Raw genomic sequence first — 20,477 nt, forward strand, 5'->3', positions numbered from 1 at the left:
GTGTGTACGTCTGTGTGTGTGTGCAGGCGTGTGCAGGCGTGTGCAGGCAGGGGTGAGAAGGGTGGTAAATAGGCTCTTCTTTCTCTGAAAACCTGCTTCTTTCTCCCCGATTGGGCACGTGCCTGCGGTAGGAATGGTTTCTCTCTTCTTGAAGAGGGGCTGGGACCCGTTTCTCTTCTCATGGTATCTAGGAGCCACTTTCACTTTTCTTTGCCATTTGGGGAGTCCTGGGGGTCACTGAGTCCCACATTAGCAGATGGGGCCCTTGAGGCTAGAAATGCTCTTCAGAGGCAACTTGCTACCTCCCGGTCTTACAGAGGGGCCCGGGGCCAGGGAGGTAGGGGAAGGAAGAAGAGGGCCGGGGCCAGCCCTGGGTGGGAGGAGGACGGTTGGGCTCTGGGCCCACTTGGCTCGGAGCAGGCCCCTCCATCTCTGAGGCTCAGCTTCCATCTGTGAATCGACGGGCCACTGTGTCTCCCAGACCTCCACACGGCACAGCCCTCAAGGCCTTTCAGGGTCCCCTGCCCACTCGCCAGGCCCTGCAGAGGGGCGCTCCACCCCCCAGGCTGCAGGCTCATCGTCAAGCAGCAGCGCCCGCAGCCCCTGCCCCGCAGGCTTCGCAGGAGCCCCAGGTGGGCAGCCTCCGGCGAGCGCTCCGAGTGTTTGTGAGATAAACAGACAAACGAACGCCCAGCTCACAGGATCTTCTAGTCTCTTCCTCCCATGAAGGCCTCCCAGACGCCAAGCTCAGAATAATCTGCTGTTTTGGAACACGTCAAGCTATTTCGGACCTCCAGGACTCTGCACATGCCATTCCCTCCGCCTGGCCCTCCGGCCGACCCCACCATCCCGAAATGTCCCTCCTCTGTGAGGCCCCATCGGCCCATCTATGAGCTCCAGAGCACCTCATACGCCCGGCCAGACCCCGCAGAGCGAGTGCTGGCGCAGGGCCCAGCCTCATGCCACCCGCAGTGTGCCCACACAGCCGCTGGGCACTCCCCCTCTGACGGTGGCTTCTGCACACCTGTCCCTTACCTGGACTTGGATCTCATCGGAGAGTTCTCTGGCGAGGCCGTGCAGCTGCCCAGCCGCTGGGTCCAGGGCCTTGACCACCACTCTCAGCCCGGTCCGGCCTTTCACCCGGCCGTGCACGTTCATGGCAAAGTTGTACTGTGACGGGAGCCGGAGTGACGCCTGGGACAGACCAACACTCTTCAGGGAGAGCCCCAGGGCCCCGCACCCTCCGAAGTGCAGAGCCCAGCAGGAGCCCCTGACTCCCTGACAGCCGCCTGCCTGACCTCAAAGGCTGCTGCCTCCCTGCCCCGCTCAGGGCCTGTCACCCTGGGGCGGGTAGCCTGGTCCCCCCAGCACAAGGCAGCATGCCATCCGTCCCCTAGTTTCATGATGTTCACAGGTGCACGTAGAAAACGCTGGGCCAACCCACATGAGCCAGCATTCTACGGAGGACTTCTCAGAGCCTTTAGTGTACAGAGGTGGGTTATGAAACACTAAAAGGGACACCAGGCTTGCAGTGGTTCCCCGCGGAGACGCCCTGTTATGGGGTGCCTGTGAATATGTCACACTGCCCATGTACCACGGGAGCAGTCTGGGGAAGCCCCCGGCACTGGGGACAGGAGCCTGGCACCACTGGGTAGGGGGTAGGTATTCATCCTTCACTAGAGCAGCTTCAGGCAGCCTCTAAGACACCTCATGCCCATGCCTGCCCCGCCCCAGCGTCCCCCACTGTCCATGGATAAGGCCTTGCAGGGAAGTCACAAAAGTGCCAGAGTGTCCCGATGAGCCTCGAGAGGGGCAGAAAGGGACCAGGACCAGCCTGGGCGTCAAGGTGCAGACCTTGAGCAGAGATGCTGGCCTGGGATGGAGGGTGGGGGCTCTGGGTGGGGGCTTACCTCATGGTGCCGCCCCCGGATGTCCAGGATGTCCCGCTTGGTGACTGACCAGTGGAAGGTCAGGCCTGGCACGGCATTGCCAAAGGAGAAAGGGTTCTGGTTGTTGGTGATCCCAGTGACGTAAACGGGCATCTGTGGGGGAGAGGCCAGATCCCATGACCACCAGGGTCCCACTGCCAAAGTGCCCCCCACACCCTGGGGCACAATCCGCACTGCCTCTCCACTGCCCGAGGACGTTCCTGTCTCCTCCAGGCAATGGGACCTGTGCCCAGTTCTTCCCTGATAGAGATGGCACGGCACAGGCGCAGAATGTTCATGAAAGAGGAAATGATCAAAGACAGAAGCAGCCCCTCCCCACCCTGTCCTCCTCGGGCCGCGGGCTGGGTCTGCCCTCCCCATGCTGTCCTTCCTGGGCTGTGAGCTGGGTCCACTGTGGCCGAGAGTCCCCATTCCTGAAGAGACCCCTGGAGCTCTGGGAGTCCGGCAGCCCCTGGCAGCACAGCGCCCCTGCCCGCAGCCCCTGCTCTGCTCCTCTTTCTCCATCTAGCAGGGGGTCCCTGCTCACGTGGGACAGGCATGGGTGGGACTCAGGGCCTCCTTCAACTGTGTTGACTGAGTGCCTACTAGAGGGCACGGGGAGGTGACGCAGCCACAGGGAAGCAGAGCCAGCTGCCTGCAGCGACTCCCGGTTCCCTCACTGACCCGGCGTGGCCCTGGGGGACGCCTCAGCTTTCTCGTGTTCATTTCCCCAATCACAATATGGAGAAGACACTGGCAGCTACCTCAGGGGGTGGTTAGGAACAGCAAATGAATGAACATGCAGACAGCACTCAGTAGAGATGCGCCATACAAATGTTCGCTCCCGTCCCGTGCCGGGTGCTCAAGGCGTGGGGAGATGCGGGCGTCGCTCACTGGCTGCACCACACGCACCAGGAGGGGACAGGTGCTAACACAAGAGCAGCTTCATGCCATGAGGGAGGGGGGGAGACCAACAGAGACGCTGCGCTCTGGAGCAGGACCACAGGGCAGGCCCTCCGGGAGGGGACACCGAGCCCCGTGGACACGCAGGGTCAGCAGGTGCAGAGGAATGGAGCAGGCACAGCATCCTAGCAGCGGCTCCCCAGCTCTTCCTGAACTGGAACTCAGAGTTCCAGACCTGCCAAGAGGCTGCCGGGACAGCACGGACGGGAGGGGCTGGAGAGGGCCCCGCCTCACCTGGGTCCCCGTCCTCATCCGAGTGATGGGGGCGCGGATCCTCACCGCCTGGAGCAGGAGCACCTCCACCTCCACGAGATCCTAGGAAAAGGGCTTCAGGCTCAGGCCGGCCAGGGTAGGGCCATGAGGGACCCTTCGGAGGAGGGAGGCTCCTGCCGAGGCCAGCTCAGAGTCACATGGCCAGAAGGCACCCACAGGGTATCCAGCATGATGCTTCTCTGCCCAAGGCTGCCTGGCTTTGCGGGTGGCTCACCCCAGGTGGATCTGGCCACTGCCCTCCCATCCCTCTGTGGGGTCCCAGCCTGGTCTTCTGAGCCCATAGACACCTGTCTGGTCCAGATGCTCTGGGCGAGCACTGCAGGGACTTGGGGGCAGTGACTGGGCACTGTTCTTCTCTAGGCTGGGGAGCCCTCACAGGACAGGTCTCCAGACCCTCCCAACCCCAAATCCAGCTTGTCGACCTCTCTGACCACGCAGAGTACAGGGAGGAATGCAGGAGGCAGGTAGAGTCTGAGAGTAGATCTTTATACCCTCCTTCATTCTGAACTCTATATTCCTATTAATCTGGCCAAAGACTAACTTTATTGGCTTATTCATAGTACTCTTGACTCATGCTGAATCCAGGTTACTAGAACCCTTTTTACTTGTGCTCGTGCTGAGCCCAACTCCTGTGCCTTGTGACCTGGGCTAACACCTGGCACATAGCAGGCTCAATAAGCATTCACTCCCTTCCTTCCCTCTGTCCTTCTCACTGCTCAGTCCCCTCCTGCCAGTCCGGGCCCCTCCCTTGGCCATGGGTGCTGATTCTTGGACAGATGGAACTGGAAGCTTTTGACCAGAATCATGTATCCTTCATGGACATGTGGGCCTCAGGCTGAGCCCCCGCCTCCCTGGGCTCAGGGAGATGCCTTTCAGACGGAGTTGGTGGCACAGCCTCTCCATCTGCCAAGGGGCACCAGGGCCCTCCCTCAGCTCCTCGCCCAACCTGCCAGATGGGGGATGCAGGGAGGTGGCCCAGCAAGGTCAGACCCCAGAGAGGAGTGATGGCCGGGAGGGAAATGCGTGGCTGGGCGCCACTCTCGCCGGATTTCCAGCCAGCTGCTGTTTCAGCCACCTGGGCCCCCAGGAGGAGAAAAATGAGCCAGTTCCTAAAGCCACAGTCCTTTCTTTGGCGAGAAAAGCGAGGCATTGGTCCTTGGTTTCCGTCTCCAGGGGGTCTGTCTGAAGCCTGCTGTTTGCCACAGGACAGACTTTCCCATTTCACTGCTCTCTTGCCTTTCTAAAATCAACAGGCAGAATGAGGGCATCCACCCCCTCAATGCAAAACAACTCCGGTTTAACTGGGAAACTAGGAGACGCTGAAACTGCAGGAGAGGGAGTAAATCAACCAGCTCAGTGTTGCATCAGAGGCCACCTCAGCCTGCCCTGCTCTGGGCGGCACCCACGCCAGCTCCCCCGGGTGCTGTGTTTAGATGAGTTGAACTCAGGGGAAGCTCAGGGGACCCGGTTCCTGATGAGGAACAGCACGACTGGGTTCTGAAAGGTGCTTGTCCACAGTCAGGTCACACACAAGACAACGCTCTTCCCGGAGCCCAGGTTTCCAGCACAGCTGTGAGCACCAAGCAGCCCCCGAGATGCTCTGCAAGTCACCGCCAGCAAAAGGTGTCAGGGTGAATCCAGCGCCTGAGCCTTCTCAGGAGGCGGAAGCCATCTCCCACCTGCTTCCCAGAGGCCCAAAGACGTACCGCCCCCGCCCCCGGGAAGCCGGGAAACCGCCAGACTCGGAGACACCAGCTCCCACCTGCTCGAGTCAGCGCCACCAACGTGGGATAGGAAGGTGCTCCCGGGGAGAGGACGCCCCTAACTCAGCCTTCTAGCACCTCTGCAGACCCAGAGAAGCAATTAGGGACTATCCCTCCCCGGGGAGAAGGGGCTGGGGCGATAACTGCACCTCCAGTGGGGCAAAAGGTATTAGTGGATGACCCAGGTTTTCTTTTTCTCTTGGAAATACAAATCCAGGTCTGAAACACTACTGGTGTCTAACCATGCACGCTTACAGCAGGTAAGCCAGCACACGCCTCTGGAAACACACTGCAGTCCACAGGGTGTCAGAGCCACCAGCACCCCTTCTCTCCTATCCGACCACCCCACACTCTGCTCAAAATGAACAAACGGCCAAGAGCTCTGCCGTCTGCCGTCCCGGGTCAAGTCCCGGAACCCCTGTGCAGTGGCTGTGGGCCGCCAGCTGGCTCCTTAGGCCCCTCATCTACCAACGGGGACAGCAGCAAAATGCACGAGGGTGCCAAGGACCAGAGGAGGTGAGTGTAAAGAGCCCCATGCAGAGGCCACCATCACAGCTGCTGCCACCATGGTGCACTGGGTGTCCCCGGGGCGGGGGCTGGTGACTTGTCCCCTAAGGAGCAGCTGGGGAGACTCCGTCTGGGGAGGAGCAGCCTCAGGGGTCTGGGTGCCCCCAGTTGGCAGGGCTGCCCCAGCAGGGGCGGTGGACTCATAGGGTAGAAACAGGACCCTGGGAGAGTATGGTCCTCAGGAGCAGAGCCCAAACCCGTAAACAGGGCATCTTCCCCGTCGCTGGGGGCCAGCTGGCCAGGGCGCCCATCCCCAGACCGCCCATGTCCGGGGTGGATTCGGAGGCACCACCTGCAATGAAGCCCAGGCCCGTTACCTGAGACACGATGACGAGCTTGCCGGTCTCGGCGTCCACGGCCTGCACAATCCCCGACATGGTGCCATTGCCCACGGCAAGCCCCCGCACCAGCCCGGCGCCGCTCACCTCCGCAACGCTCTCATTGCTGATGGAGAAGAGGATGTTGGACTGAGGCTGCGGGCCGCCCTCGGAGGTGATCTGTAATGGGGAGAAACAGCAGTGCCTGTCAGCCCCGGCTCCCCCGGCCAGCCCCAGCTCATCCTCAGAGGGTGAGGGCGCCAACGCCCCAAGCATTCCATCTCAGCCCTTTCTGACGCCCCAGGCGGGCAGGCAGCGGACAGCATTGCTGATGGCTGGCTGTGATTGGGGTGGGGCAAGGATGTGGCCTTTGGCTCCTACCTGCATCATGGCCCCAATGATCAGCGTCACCTTCCTGGGTATTAACCTAAACGGGGGAAAGACCTGTGGGTGGAGACACAAGAGAGAAAGGGGACGGTTGTGTTTCAAGCTCACACAGCTGGGCATCATAATTCACACCCGACATTTTCAGGGAGAGAGAAACAGGGTGTGTGGACATCACTCCTCTATGGAGAGTGACTGGTGAGGGTCTGGGGTCCTGGCCAACTCTGGGGGAGCCAGAGCGGCCCCCCAGAGGATCTAATCCACCTATGGCCCGAGGATCTGTGGTTCTTGGTGGGGGGGTCCGCTGTCTGTGAATGTCACCTGGGAACCACAAGAAATGCTCTCTCCAGCCCACCGCAGGCCTGCGGAACCGGGTGGGGTCCTGTGCTCTATCGAGTTCCCGGGGGACCCCGACCGTGTAGAAGTTCCAGTCCACTGCCCCACATTGCCCCAACTCCTCTTTGGAAGGTCGGCCCTTCACCAAATTTCTCCTGACAAATTGCCTTAGAATAGTTCTCTACTTCAATGCCCTCCAAACCCTTCAGGGGAGGAAAGTGTGGTTTGGGGACAGAGGCAAGGATGCCCCATATCTGCGGCAGGGCAGAGCCCCAATTCCTCCTCCTGCGCCCCACCAGCCCCGCCCGGAGGGGCAGAGGAAGAGCTTATGGGTGAGCGAGTGGCCACTCGGCGCCTTCCTACTCGAGGACCCGTCTCCGCCAGGCTGCGCTGCGTACGGGCAGAAACGCCTCCTGAGCCCCGGAGAAGAAGGGTGCCTCCACCGGGGGCACACTCGCACCCACCAGCTTCAGAACACAGATTACCATAAAGACCACCGGCCCCGTGTGGCCGAGACCCACGGCAGGAGCCACAGAGCTCACTGCTGCTGGGGAACATACACTTGGGCATGATTTCTTGGCCAAGGCTGCCTTGGCCCCTGTAGACTGTGAGGCTCCTGTCAAAACCTGACACCATGAGCTAGCCTTGCCACACACTGAGATGACACCGGGGGACCAGAGAGCCTCCTCATGCAGGAGCTGTTTGCTCCAGAAGCCCACTGCTTCTAAGGGCCTGTTCTAAAGTTCAGACTGACTGTCAAGAACTGTGTCCACACGTGAGCCCAGATCTATCTGCGGCTTCCAGCTGGCCACTGCCATCCGGCACTTCGAGGGTTTAAAGAATGTCCTGCCATTCCCTTGCTATGTGATGAGGCGCACCCCTCCTCTGAGCCGCATGATGCCCCCATGTCCCAGAGGGAGCTGAAGTCAGCCGCTCCTTCCAGCGCTGCCCCCAGGTCCCGGGGACTAGTAAAGGCTCCCTGTCAATCAGAGGACGCTATAGGGCACTGTAGGGCTTTCAATATGGCCTCTTGTGGTGGCTTCCTGGACTATCTCTAAAACTCCCAGCCCATCACAAAAAAGAGCCCCTCCCCACTGCCCGTGCCTGCAGGAGGGGCTGTGTGACCCGGTGCCTGCAGGAGGGGCTGGGCCGACCTGTGCGGCCTGAAGAGGGGCAGCTCTACCTCTATCTGCTGAGGGGCCGAGTTGATTCTCTGTCCGGCTTTATCTGTCACGGTTGCAGTGAGACTGGTCTGGCCAATGGCCACGCCGTGGACGCGGAACGCGGCAGTGTAGTGGTCGAGGGTCTCGTCGAGGGCCCTGGAACAGAGGGAAGGACTGGGACTCCTCCCCCTGGACAGACCAGTCGGCTCTGTCCCCAGGCCGCCCTCCTCTGACCCCCGGGAGGACTCACACCAACGTGACAATCTGGGAAGCTGCCCGGAGCTTCAGGTCCATGAAGGCGAAGTACTTGGCCAGGAAAGGCTGCTTGTGAAAGTCCAGCACACGGACATACGCCTTGACCGTCTTCCCAATCTCCACCTACGTCGTGGGGGACAGAGACTCAGGCGCGGCCTCTGAATGCCCAATGCCATCGCCTATGGCCCCTGCGACGTTCTGAGAAATCATCACCAACCTCAGAGCCCTAGCCCTGGGAATCGGGCAGGGGCCACCTGAGTTGACCTCCAGACTATCAGCCAATCAACAAATGAAAGTCAATTAAGTGCTTACTGTATACAAGGGCCTTGGGGATGCTTAGATGCATAAATCACTCTTTTTTTTTAAAGATTGGCACCTGAGCTAAGAACTGCTGCCAATCTTCTTTTTTTTTCTCCCTCTTCCCAAAGCCCCCCAGTACATAGTTGCATATTCTAGTTGTAGGTCCTTCTGGCTCTGCTACGTGGGACGCTGCCTCAGCGTGGCCCCACCAGCGGTGCCGTGTCCGCACCCAGGATCCGAACCAGCGAGACCCTGGGCCGCAGAAGCGGAGCATGTGAACTTAACCTCTCGGCCATGGGGCCGGCCCCTCACTCCTCACTCTCAAAGAACAATCTACTAAGAGAAATAAGCCACGGCTGAGAACTGTAGCAGGCACACAGACGGAGTCCACTAAGTGCGCACTGGCCGAATAGCTCACACCTGGCAGCATATAATACACACAGTAAGAACTTTAGGAAACGGGAGTCAGAAACGCCTAGTGAAGAAACAGAAGTCTGGTCCGCAAATTACCAGTTTGGAAATAAGATCACAGGAGAACATTTGAGGCTGTGTACGAGAACGCAGTCCCCATTCTCTCCCGCAGGAACACGGGCAGCTGACAGCAGCCCCCTGAGGGCCTGGCTGCAGTTACTTCAGGTATTGGGAGCAACAAGAATTCCCTATTTACATTAAGGAAAAGCCTAGATCCATTATGTATTCATTTTGCAAAAGCATTTGGCATCAGTGAGTTTTCTTGATTTGCCACTGAAATCGAAAACATACACACTGGGGAGAAAAATTCCTGTTGAGCAAGGTGTGCACCTGGCTGGTTAGCAACCCACACCAGCTAGAGGACAGGACTCCCCAGTCAGGGCTACCATGGGGACAACTTCAAGGGGCATTTACAGCCGAGCTTGACTGATGTCAAGTGGAGTGAAGAAGTCCAGCCTCACAGGTTACTTGCATCGTGCACACAGAACCACAGAGTGAGAGAGAGCACGAGCTTGTGCAACCTGGAAGGAGGGGAGACGAAGAAACCAGGAGAAAAAGCGGAGGACACAGGGAAAATATCTCCCACAGCTGCCCATCTTCCTGGTTTCTACGAATCAGCAGAGGGAGCCATATCAGGAAGCCGGCACTGACCTTGTCCACCACGCGGACGTACAGCTCCTGGATGTCCGAGACGTAGACGGCAGCCTTTGCAGGGGCCGGGAAGGCCAGGCACAAGTCATGGATCATGATGGTCGATGTGCCCGGGAGCAGAGGGCGCACCTGCGAGGGCGGAGGTGGACTTGGTGAAACCGCTGCTCATGGCAGCAGCCTAGCACCCACGGACGCCACCTCCCAGAGACCTGCGGGCCAGGGTTTGAAGCAGACAAGGAAAATCCTAACCCCAATACTGCCCTGCCCACCCCTTTTCATGAGCCCCCACTGCCAGGGGACAGGCTTGGGTTGCAAAATGTTAGTGCTGGGGTGGATCTCAGAGAGCATTTATTTCAACTTGGTACAATTTACAAAGAGAAGAAAATGGAAGCTGCTCAAAGGGGCCTGGGGCACACAGCCACTTGGGGGTGGCGGGAGGATTCAAACCACATTCTGCATCTCCTGTCCAGGGCACCTGCCCCTGCGGCTCCTGGAACAGAAGAGTATCCCACAGCTCCGGGGCAAGCAGAGCGTGAGACAGCTGCTTTCCAAAGGGAGCTCTCACGCAGAAGTTCCAGTCTGCTCACAGATTCACAGAACCTGGGAACACACCGCAGAGCCCCTGTGGTCTTCAGTGGAAGCTCTTTGAGTCTCGCTCATCTCTGCAACCCCAGCTTGTTTGAAGTAGAGACCTCATAAAACGTTCTGAGTGAACGGACACACGGGAGCCACTGCTTTCCGGTCGCTCACTGCCAACGATCTGCCTTTTGAAGTCTTCTCCTCTCTCCACCCTCTTCCAGGGATCTCACCTTCAGAAGAATCTTTCCCCTAACAAACTGCTTCATGACCACTCTCCTGCTGCAGGGGGCGGCCATTCACACACGTGACATTTGTCCTTAACAGGTGTCTACTGAAGATGGACCTGCGGCAACTTGTGTGGCTTGGGTGTGCATTTCAAGGGTGCGGTCTGGGAGGCTGGACAGGTGGGGCACGTCATGGAGCTGGCAGGTGCACCCAGCGGGCTGCCTCCCCCCTCTCTCTGGCCCCAGCTTTGTGGTCTTGCATCCACTTTGCAGGGGCAATGTGTGCAGTGAGCAGTTCAGTGTTTGCAAAGCTAGAGTTACAACATCAAGAACCTGTGGAAATGGCCAACGAAACGAAAGACAACCTACCGAACGGGAAAAAATATACGCAAACCATATATCTGATAAGGGGTTAATACCCAAAATACATTAAAAACACACACAACTCAACAGCAAAAACAAATAATCCAATTAAAAAATGGGCAAAGGACCTGAACAGATATTTTTCCAAAGAAGATATACAAATTACCAACAGGTGCATGAAAAGGTGCGCAAGACAAGTAATCAGAGAAATGCAAATCAAAGCCACAGTGAGCCATCACCTCACACCTGGGAGACCGGCTGTTCTCAAAAAGACAGGAAATAAGAAGTGTTGGAGAGGACACGGAGAACACGGAACCCTGGTGCATTGTTGGTGGGCAGGTAAAATGGTGGAGCCACCATGGCCACCAGTATGGAGGTTCCTCAAAAATTTTCAGAGAAGATTTAATACCTATCCTTTTCAAGCTATTCCAAAAAATTAGGGAGGATGGAACACTGCCTAACACATTTTACGAGGCCAACATCACGCTGATACCAAAGCCTGACAAGGACAGCACAAAAAAGGAGAACTACAGGCCAATATCGCTGATGAACATAGATGCAAAAATTCTCAACAAAGTCTTGGCAACCGGAATACAGCAATTCATCAAAGGGATCATGCATCATGATCAAGTGGGATTCATATCAGGGACACAGGGATGGTTCAACATCCACAAATCAATCAACGTTATACACCACATCAACAAACTGAGGAATAAAAACCACGTGATCATCTCAATAGATGCAGAGAAAGCATCTGACAAGATCCAACAGCCATTTATGATAAAAACTCTGAACAAAATGGGGATAGAAGGGAACTACCTCAACATAATAAAGGCCATATACGACAAACCCACAGCCATCATCATACTCAATGGGCAAAAACTGAGCACCATCCCCCTGAAAACAGGAATGACACAAGGATGCCCTCTATCACCACTCTTATTGAACATAGTACTGGAGGTCCCGGCCAGAGAAATTAGGCAAGAGAAAGGAATAACAGGAATCCAAATAGGGAGGGAAGAAGTGAAACTCTCACTGTTTGCAGACGACCTGATCTTATACACAGAAAACCCCAAAGAATTCATTGGAAAACTACTAGAAATAATCAACAACTACAGCAAAGTTGCAGGGTATAAAATCAACGTAAATCAGTAGCATTTCTATACTCTAATAATAAACTAACAGAAAAAGATCTCAAGAACACAATACCATTCACAATTGCAACAAAAAGAATAAAGTACCTCAGGGTGAATTTAACTAAGGAAGTGAAAGACCTATACAACGAAAACTACAAAGCTTTCCTGAAAGAAATGGATGACAACATAAAGAGATGGAAAGACATTCCATGCACGTGGATCAGAAGAATAAACATAGTTAAAATGTCCGTTCTACCTAAAGCAATCTACAGATTCAACGCCATCCCAATCAGAATCCCAATGACATTCTTTACAGAATTAGAACAAAGAATCCTAAAATTAATATGGGGCAACAAAAGACCCCGAATTTCTAAAGCAATCCTGAGAAAAAAGAATAAAACGGGAGGCATCACAATCCCTGACTTTGAAACATACTACAAAGCTACAGTAATCAAAACAGCATGGTACTGGAACAAAAACAGGTGCACAGATCAATGGAACAGAATTGAAAGCCCAGAAATAAAACCACACATCTATGGACAGCTTATCTTTGACAAAGGAGCTGAGGGCATACAATGGAGAAAAGAAAGTCTCTTCAACAAATGGTGCTGGGAAAACTGGACAGCCACATGTAAAAGAATGAAAATTGACCATTCTTTTTCACCATTCACAAAAATAAACTCAAAATGGATCAAAGACCTAAAGGTGAGACCTGAAACCATAAGGCTTCTAGAAGAAAATGTAGGCAGTACACTCTTTGACATCAGTATTAAAAGGATCTTTTCGGACACCATGTCTTATCAGACAAGGGAAACAACAGAAAGAATAAACAAATGGGACGTCATCAGACTAAAGAGCTTCTTCAAGGCAAGGGAAAACAGGATTGAAACAAAAAAACAACCCACTAATTGAGAAAAAATATTTGCAAGTCATATATCTGAAAAAGGGTTAATCTCCATAATATATAAAGAACTCACACAACTCAACAACAAAAAGTCAAACAATCTGATCAAAAAATGGGCAGAAGACATGAACAGACATTTCTCCAAAGAAGATATACTGATGGCCAATAGGCACATGAAAAGATGTTCATCATCGCTGATCATCAGGGAAATGCAAATCAAAACTACACTAAGATATCACCTTACACCCATTAAAATGGCAAAAATGACCAAAACAAAAAGTAACAAATGTTGGAGAGGTTGTGGAAAAAAAGGAACCCTCATATACTGCTGGTGGGAATGCAAACTGGTGCAGCCACTATGGAAAACAGTATGGAGATTTCTCAAAAAATTACAAATAGAAATACCATATGATCCAGCTATCTCACTACTGGGTATCTATCCAAAGAGCTGGAACTCAGCAATTCCAAAAGTCCCATGCACCCCTATGTTCATCGCAGTATTATTTACAATAGCCAAGAGTAACTAAAATGCCCATCAACTGATGATTGGATAAAGAAGATATGGTATATATATACGATGGAATACTACTCAGCCATAAAAAAGAACAAGATCATCCCATTCAGAACAAGATGGATGGACCTCGAGGGAATTGCGTTAAGTGAAGTAAGCCATATAGAGAAGGACAATCTCTGTACGACTCCACTCATATGAGGAATTTAAACATGTAGACAGAGATAACAGATTAGTGGCTACTAGGGGAAGGGGGGGTGGGGGGTGGGCACAAAGAGTGAAGGGTTGCACCTACAACACGACTGACAAACAATAATGTACAACTGAAATTTCACAAGATTGTAAACTAACATAAACCAATTAAAAAAACCCTGCTATATGATCCAGCAATTCCACTTCTGGGACTATATTCCTAGGACATGAAAAGACCATGCCGAAGATATCTGTGCCCCCATGTTCATCGAAGCATTATTCACAGTAGCCAAGACACGGAAGCAACCCAAGTGTCCACTGACAGGTAAAGAAGTTGTGGTATATGTATACAATGGAATATTATTCAGCAACAGAAAAGAAGAAAATCTGGCCATTTGCAACATGGACGGACCTTGAGGGCATTATGCTGAGTGAGACAAGCCAGACAGAGAAAGACAGACACTGCATCATCTCGCTTACATGTGGAATCTAAAAAAACCAAACAAAAAGCGAACTCATAGAAAGAGATCAGATCCACGGTTACAGAGATCAGGGGTGGGGGTGGGGGAATGTAGGTGAGGGTGGTAAAAACGTACAAACCTCCAGAGAGTGAGATGAGATCAGTCAGTCCTGGACGTAATGTACAGCCTGGTGACAATAGGTCACATCCTATATGGTATACCTGACAGTTGTTAAGTGCACAGACCCTAAGAGTTCTCAACACAAGGAAAAAAACGTTTTTTTTAATCTACGTGAGATGACGGATGCTAACCTGTTGTAATTATTTCACAATATGTGTCAGTCCCATCACTGTGCTGTCCACCTTACATTTACACAGCTCTGTGTGTCAGTTACAGCTCAGTACTGGAGGTAAACGGAAAGAAACTGTGAAACAACATCAGGTTTCTGACCTTAAGGAGACAACCAAATAAGATCGCGTCACACCCAGGTCACACCCTTCAAAGGCCACCCAGGGAGCCAGTCCAACACGTCCTGTGAGAACCCGGCACCACCTGCCCTGCCCACGGCTCGAACTTCCCTGCAAACCTCACGCCCCCGCCGTCACGCTCCTGCCACACTCTTCTCTCCGCTCCTCCCAGCCGGCCAGCGCCTGCCTGCCAGCCCTGGGGTTTCCTTCCTCCTGTCCTCAGCTGCTGGCTCCTGCTCCCCCTGCAGGCCCATTAGGCATCCTTCCTTGGGGAAGCCTTCCCTCCACCCCAGACTGGTGAGGTCCCTTTGCCCCCTCTGCTCGCTTCTCCTAGGGCAGTTACACTGCCTGTCATTTGGTCCTGATGCAGACCATCGTTTACATCCATCCTGCTCCTCCAGGCCGTCTTCTCCCCTACCGCAGCCCCAGGACTGAGCCTAGCATCTGGTGCAGACTCGCCTCCCAATAAAGTGTCTTGATTAGATCAAGATTCAGGCCATGGAGGCCAGCCCGGTGGAGAAGTGATTAAGTTCGCATGCTCCGCTTCAGTGGCCTAGGGTTCACGGGTTCGGATCCTGGGCGCGGCCATGCTGTGGCAGTGACCCACACATAAAGTGGAGGAAGATTGGTGCAGATGTTAGCTCAGGCCTATCTTCCTCACCAAAAAGAAAGGATTTAGGTCATGGCTGAGCCACTCTCGTCACACGGTAAAGAAAGCTGGTGCTTTAGCCTATCTGTTAATACTTGGAACCCCACCCCCACCAAAAAAACAGTCTGCAAACCCCTTGTACCCTCACCTACTTGGGATGTGCTGATTGTGATCCAACCCCTTTAACATACATATGGGGAAACTGAGGGCCATACAGGACAGGAGCCCAGCCCTCAACGAGCAGCACTGGGGAGGAACCCAGGTGCCCCAAGCTCCAGTTCAGGGCCCCTTCTACCACCCTCGGCCACTGCCAGGGCTGGTGCCTCCAGTGACCAGGCGAAGAGAGGGGCTGCAGGGAAAGGCCAGGGCCGAGATAGGCCCCGGCCCCGCCGTGAGCTGGAGGCACTGAGAACTGGCAGGCTTGGCCGGGCTGACACCTCTGCCACACTCCGGAGCTCCAGGCCCACCCACACAGATGAGGCGCCCAGGCTATTTCCCACAATGACGTAAAATCGGTTAATAAAGATCCCGGAGTGGAAATCACGCTTGTGCTCCACAATGACGGCGGTGATGTAACTGGAGCCATCGCCACCCAGCCTGGTATCAGACATGGGCTGACGAGCAGGGTTCCGGAGCCACCAGGCCTGCACCCCTCACTTATTACATCTTTCCCAGGGAGCGCTCATGCAAAAATTACAGAGAGAAACGAGGGCTTTCTCTGAGAACATAATTCGAGGCTCTGAGCTGATCCTCCTGCAAAGTTCCTGCCGTCAGGAGCTGACATGTCCTTCACAGCTCGAAGAAATTACACGTTGTACCGGCTGCTGACAGACTCACGCGGGGGAACGCACAGACGCTCTTTCTCTTTTTCTTTTTTTCTCTCCTTCGAGAAGACCATTTTGCACATTTTAAACAAAGGCTTAAAATGGCGTTGGGGAAATCAATTCCTCTTCCAATTGATTTCCCAGAGGCTGGACCTCCAGCCACCAACCGGATGACAGAAGTGGAGGATGGCGTCAAGCTGGCGTCCACGGAGCGGAGAGGCCGTGTGGCCCGGTCGGCCCTGTCACCAGCTCACTTCACCCCCACTGGAACAAGGCCCTAAGGGAGAGCTCCCTGGGTGGCTTTGGAGACAAAGAAACTGCACTTGGGGAAGTGAGGGGACAGCTGGTGGCAAAGTGGGGACCTGCCCCCACTCCTAAGTCTAGGCTTTGAGTGTCTGTCACACCACCTTGCTTCTCCAGGTTTCCAACCCACTTACTTCTTGCCGACATACGGTGGAACGTGCGTCAAGGAGAGGAGGTGGGGAATCCACGCCCAGAATGAATTCTAATTTCCAAGTGTTGGAAGTGCCACCTGAGAGCCAGCAAATACTGTGCCGGGGGACAGTCCTGTCGTCAGTTCAGAGATGGTGACTGCATTACTGCTCATTAAGATGCTGGATGTGGAGACAGGGGCAGCTCTGCTCGGAGTGGGCTGCAGCTGTGACGTCCACTCGCATCCTCCAGGCCCAAGGTTCTGCCTGCATCACCTCACCTGCTCCCCCCGGGCCTCATCATGCTTCAGGCTTGTCCCTTGATGGGTGGCAGTTGCAGAAGAGTAGAGGCCCTACAGATATTTCCAAATGTCACTGGAGTCATCAACTTCCATTCCCTTTAGCACACCTGCCAATGTCACATGGTGGGCTGTGCCACGCCATGCAAGAGTGTCAGGATCTGCGCCCCAACTAGATGCCCTCAAGGCAGCAAGGGGAGGACCCAGATCACAGGAAAATCATGGCCACTGGGAAGGGTCCTGCCTTGAACGCTGGAGGAAGCTTCATCCAGGGACCCCAGCAGCCCTGAGACTTCCGGCAGGGCCAGGGCTGGGGACAGGCACCTCTGTCCCCAGGTCATTCTCTGCAGAAAAGCAAGACACACACGAGTTCAAGCCCTCTGGCTGCCACCCACTGCCCACCTCAGCTCAAGGAGGCAGATGGACCTCCTCGGATGTCCATCATCACCATGACTGGCTACGTGCCACAGGACCAAGGTGGTGGAGGAAAGACCTGAGCTCCTGAGAGCAGAGCCTGTGGCTGACCTGTTCCTGCCACGTCCCCAGCGCCTGGACCAGCCCGGCACACGACAGGCTGATCTTCGCGGAATGAGTGTGCGAGCGAAGGTGCGAAGCACTCGGCGCGGTGGGCTGCTTCCCCGACGCCTGTGAGCACGTGGGTTCTGCTCGGAGGACTTATTTTGAAATGTGAAGAATTGTTGAGAAGAAAGAAACTCTAAGTTTAAATCAGGTAAACACTCCTGTGTGCCAGCCAGCCAAGACTGAAATTAAGCCCCTTGCAGAGCTTGGGGCTGCGAGCAGAAGAAAGCACAGCCTGCTCAGCCCTAACTTAGGGCCCCGTGTGCCAGAACCACGTCCACAATGGCCGACGGGAGCCCCGCGCTGCCTTCCAGAGACACTCGGATGCTGAACATGCTCAGGAGCCATTCTTGCATCCCGAATGCGTATCAACAGGAAAGAAAGAAACATTTTCTATGAACTAATTGAAGAACTGTTGTGGGCTTTCTTGTCTCCGTGATTAAGGGAAATGAGGATGCTGATAATTAGCAGCTGGAAAATGCCAAAGAAATGTGTAAATGTCCTTCAGAATCCAGCATCAGAGATGCTGCTAGGACCCGTCACCGACTGTCAACACTCCACGAAACTCCTGAGTTACAGCAGAGGCAGAACCAGAACCCAACTCCCACCTGGAGGCCCCAGATGGGGGAGCAGAGACCACAGTGGTCCAGGCGCCGCCAGGAGACCCTCTGGGGCAGAAGCAGTCCTTGTGGGGGTGCTACATGGGGTGCTAATGGCCCTTCCCACATGTTCTATTGTCCTGGGAGTCATGCCTGCAACAGGGCACTCAATCCCACTCAATAACAGCCATGAAAGGGATGAGACCCATGAACAAAGGCCAGTCCACAACCAGAGAGACCTGCTATAGTTCTACTGGGACCATCTGTAAAATGGGGGCATCAATACTTGCTTGACTAGGAGAATCCTAGAATCTGTTGCTGACAGGGACTGCACAGTGGTAATCCTAGAATTGCAGCACAGCAGGACCGAACGGGGGTCCATAGGTCTTCTGGGGAAACTGGATTCCGATGCTGAAATTTCACCTTGAGTCTTTCAGACAAGTGTCCTAGTTTCTGCTTGAATGCCTCCAGAGACGGGGTGCTCACCACCTATACAGGTAGCCTAGTCCATTATGGTCTCTTAGAAGCACTTATTCATGGAGGAAAGGTCTCTCTCTGTCCACAGGTCCACTCTTGGGACTTACTCAAAATGTGTAGTGTGAGATAAATGTGAGTAAAAGGTTCCCAAGATTTGTTGGCACTGTACACATTTTTCCTACCTTGAAACTTTCCTCTTTTTGATAACAGGAGAGGCACTTTTAATCTCTAGAAGTAAAGCAAAGCAAGGCATATTTCAAGCAGTTGGGATTGTTTACGATTTGAGGTTTTCCTTTTAATGTGAAGGATCTGCCAGTGAACATTCATTTACATGGCAGGAGAAGTGGCCAGGGACTTATTCTTTCTTTTATAAAGGAAATAAAAACGCTTAAGGGAGAGCTTCCTACGATCTCAGGCTTCCAGCAACCCTTGAGCTTTCTCTAACAACACACATTTGTTCCCAGGTGCTGAGAGATGGATTTTTGCTCTGATTTATGGCAATAAACCTAAGAGGTCCTGCCACCTGCGATTCTCCTCTGAGAGAAACAGGAGTATCATGACATGCTTCTTCATCCTTCACCGAGGGACTGTGCTGTGAGAAAGCATCCTCTCCACAAGACAGCTAAAGACCAAGGTCAGTCACTGGAGGAATGCAAGAAAATGTTAGAAAACAGAAAATAACCAAAAAAATTGAATTGCTCTAGAAAGACACATGCTACCAAAACTGACTCAAAAAGACTCAGACAATCTGAAAGGACCTGTAACAGGTGAAGAGAGTGAATTAGTTACCAAAAACTACCCACAAAGAAAAGCCCGGGTCCAGATGGCTTCACTGCTTAATGACACCAAACATTTAGGAGTCATTTTACCAATTCTACACAGACTCTTCCAAAAATCAGGAGAGGGAACACTTCTTAGTGATTCCACGAAGCTGCTGTCACCCTGATACGCAAACCAGATGAGGGCATCACAGAAAAGAAAACCCCAGAACAACATCTACTGTGACATGAACATCAACTCAACAGACTCCTAGCAAACTGGACCCAGTTACATGTAAAAAGAATTACACGTCACGATGAAGTAACGCTGATCCCAGGAATGCAAGGCTGGTTTAACACCTGAAAATCGATTTAATGTAATACATCATATCAATAGAATAAAAGACAAAAAAACCCACATTATTTCAAAGGAACAGAAAAAGCACTTGACAAAATCCAATACCCTCGTGTGTGTGAGGTTAGGGAGGAGGCTGGACCCCTCTTAGCTGATCCTTATTAGGATACTAAAGTGTATGAGGTTTCTTTTTGAGGTGATGAAAATACTCTAAAACTGACCGTGGTGATGGTTGCACATATCTATGAATATACTGAAAACAGTGAATTGCACACTTTAAGTGAGTGAATTGTTTACTATGTGAATTATACCCCAATAAAGCTGTTATTAAAAATAACAAAAGTTAGCTAGACCAAGAGGCGCATGGCGGCTGTCCCTCTGACACAGTTTCTGCTCTCCAGTTTGCAACAGTCCCCACCACTCCCTATTGCTCCCTGCCACTAAAGCTAAGCATCAGGTGCTATTTAGCACAACAGTCCCAGGTATGTTCCCCACACGCACTTTTCCTTTTTACTTTACACCTGTCTCATCCCAGAGGCAAGTGATTTGTGACCCTTGTGTCAAGACAGTCAGGGGATGCAAAAAGTCAGAGAAGCAGACCCTTAGGACGTTATGGGTGAAAAAGCCCTGCAGAGTGAGGTGACATGCTCTTGATTTCCGGCTATGCCACAAACTCATTGCACACCCATGAGGCAGGCACCCTGGTGGTGTTGCTGAGAGGAGGTGTGGGGTGAGGTCTCTGTGAAGGTTAACTCTGATTTTAGCCTTCCCTGGTGTGAGGATGCCTGTCTCCCACTGTTCTAGCCCACGAGGGCTCCCCTGCAGGAGCGAGGCAGTGCCGAAGCCGTCAGGATTGCAGGACGTGCGTGATCAGGGCAAGGCCCCACCCTGCCCCTGCTGCGCCTCCAAGTCCCACCACATGCCAGGCACTGAATCAACCCGGCTCTTCTGAGCCTGGGAGAAAGTCTCGTTTGGGCTGTTACAATTGTAATGCTCCTCAAACACCTGGCAACCAGGCTTTCAACAAAGGGGGAGCGGGTCCAGAGCAACAGCATGGCCGCAGCTTCACGACACCATTCCGTGCGCTGCTGCATCTCTGTCCTTGGCTGCTGGTGCTGACGACTCAGGGCAGGGGCGGGACTCAGTCAGCAGGAAGTGTCCCTTTAAAGGAAGCTCCCTGTCTTGATTGCTTAACTACTCGCTGTGCAGATAAGCAGACACTCGGAATACCCGTGTTTGTTTTTACTCTTCGTACTCTTTGCTATAACTAAGGGGCTATTTTTAAAAAACAGAAAGAT

General features: G+C 53.5%; 1 protein-coding gene across 1 annotated transcript in view; it reads right to left on the bottom strand.

Moving 5' to 3' along the window:
* NUP210 (nucleoporin 210) overlaps positions 1 to 20,477 on the bottom strand; it is a 110,962-nt gene that overhangs the window by 19,244 nt on the left and 71,241 nt on the right. The window contains exons 21-28 of the mRNA XM_044754348.2: positions 9,372 to 9,500; positions 7,945 to 8,072; positions 7,715 to 7,850; positions 6,193 to 6,255; positions 5,812 to 5,991; positions 3,126 to 3,206; positions 1,911 to 2,042; positions 1,036 to 1,194 (exon numbers count right to left, since the gene is read on the bottom strand). Of these exons, the coding sequence (XP_044610283.2) occupies positions 1,036 to 1,194; positions 1,911 to 2,042; positions 3,126 to 3,206; positions 5,812 to 5,991; positions 6,193 to 6,255; positions 7,715 to 7,850; positions 7,945 to 8,072; positions 9,372 to 9,500 (1,008 nt within the window). The remainder of the gene's footprint in view (positions 1 to 1,035; positions 1,195 to 1,910; positions 2,043 to 3,125; positions 3,207 to 5,811; positions 5,992 to 6,192; positions 6,256 to 7,714; positions 7,851 to 7,944; positions 8,073 to 9,371; positions 9,501 to 20,477) is intronic.

This window comes from Equus asinus, chromosome 21 (assembly GCF_041296235.1).
Source record: "Equus asinus isolate D_3611 breed Donkey chromosome 21, EquAss-T2T_v2, whole genome shotgun sequence".
Lineage (NCBI taxonomy): Eukaryota > Metazoa > Chordata > Mammalia > Perissodactyla > Equidae > Equus > Equus asinus.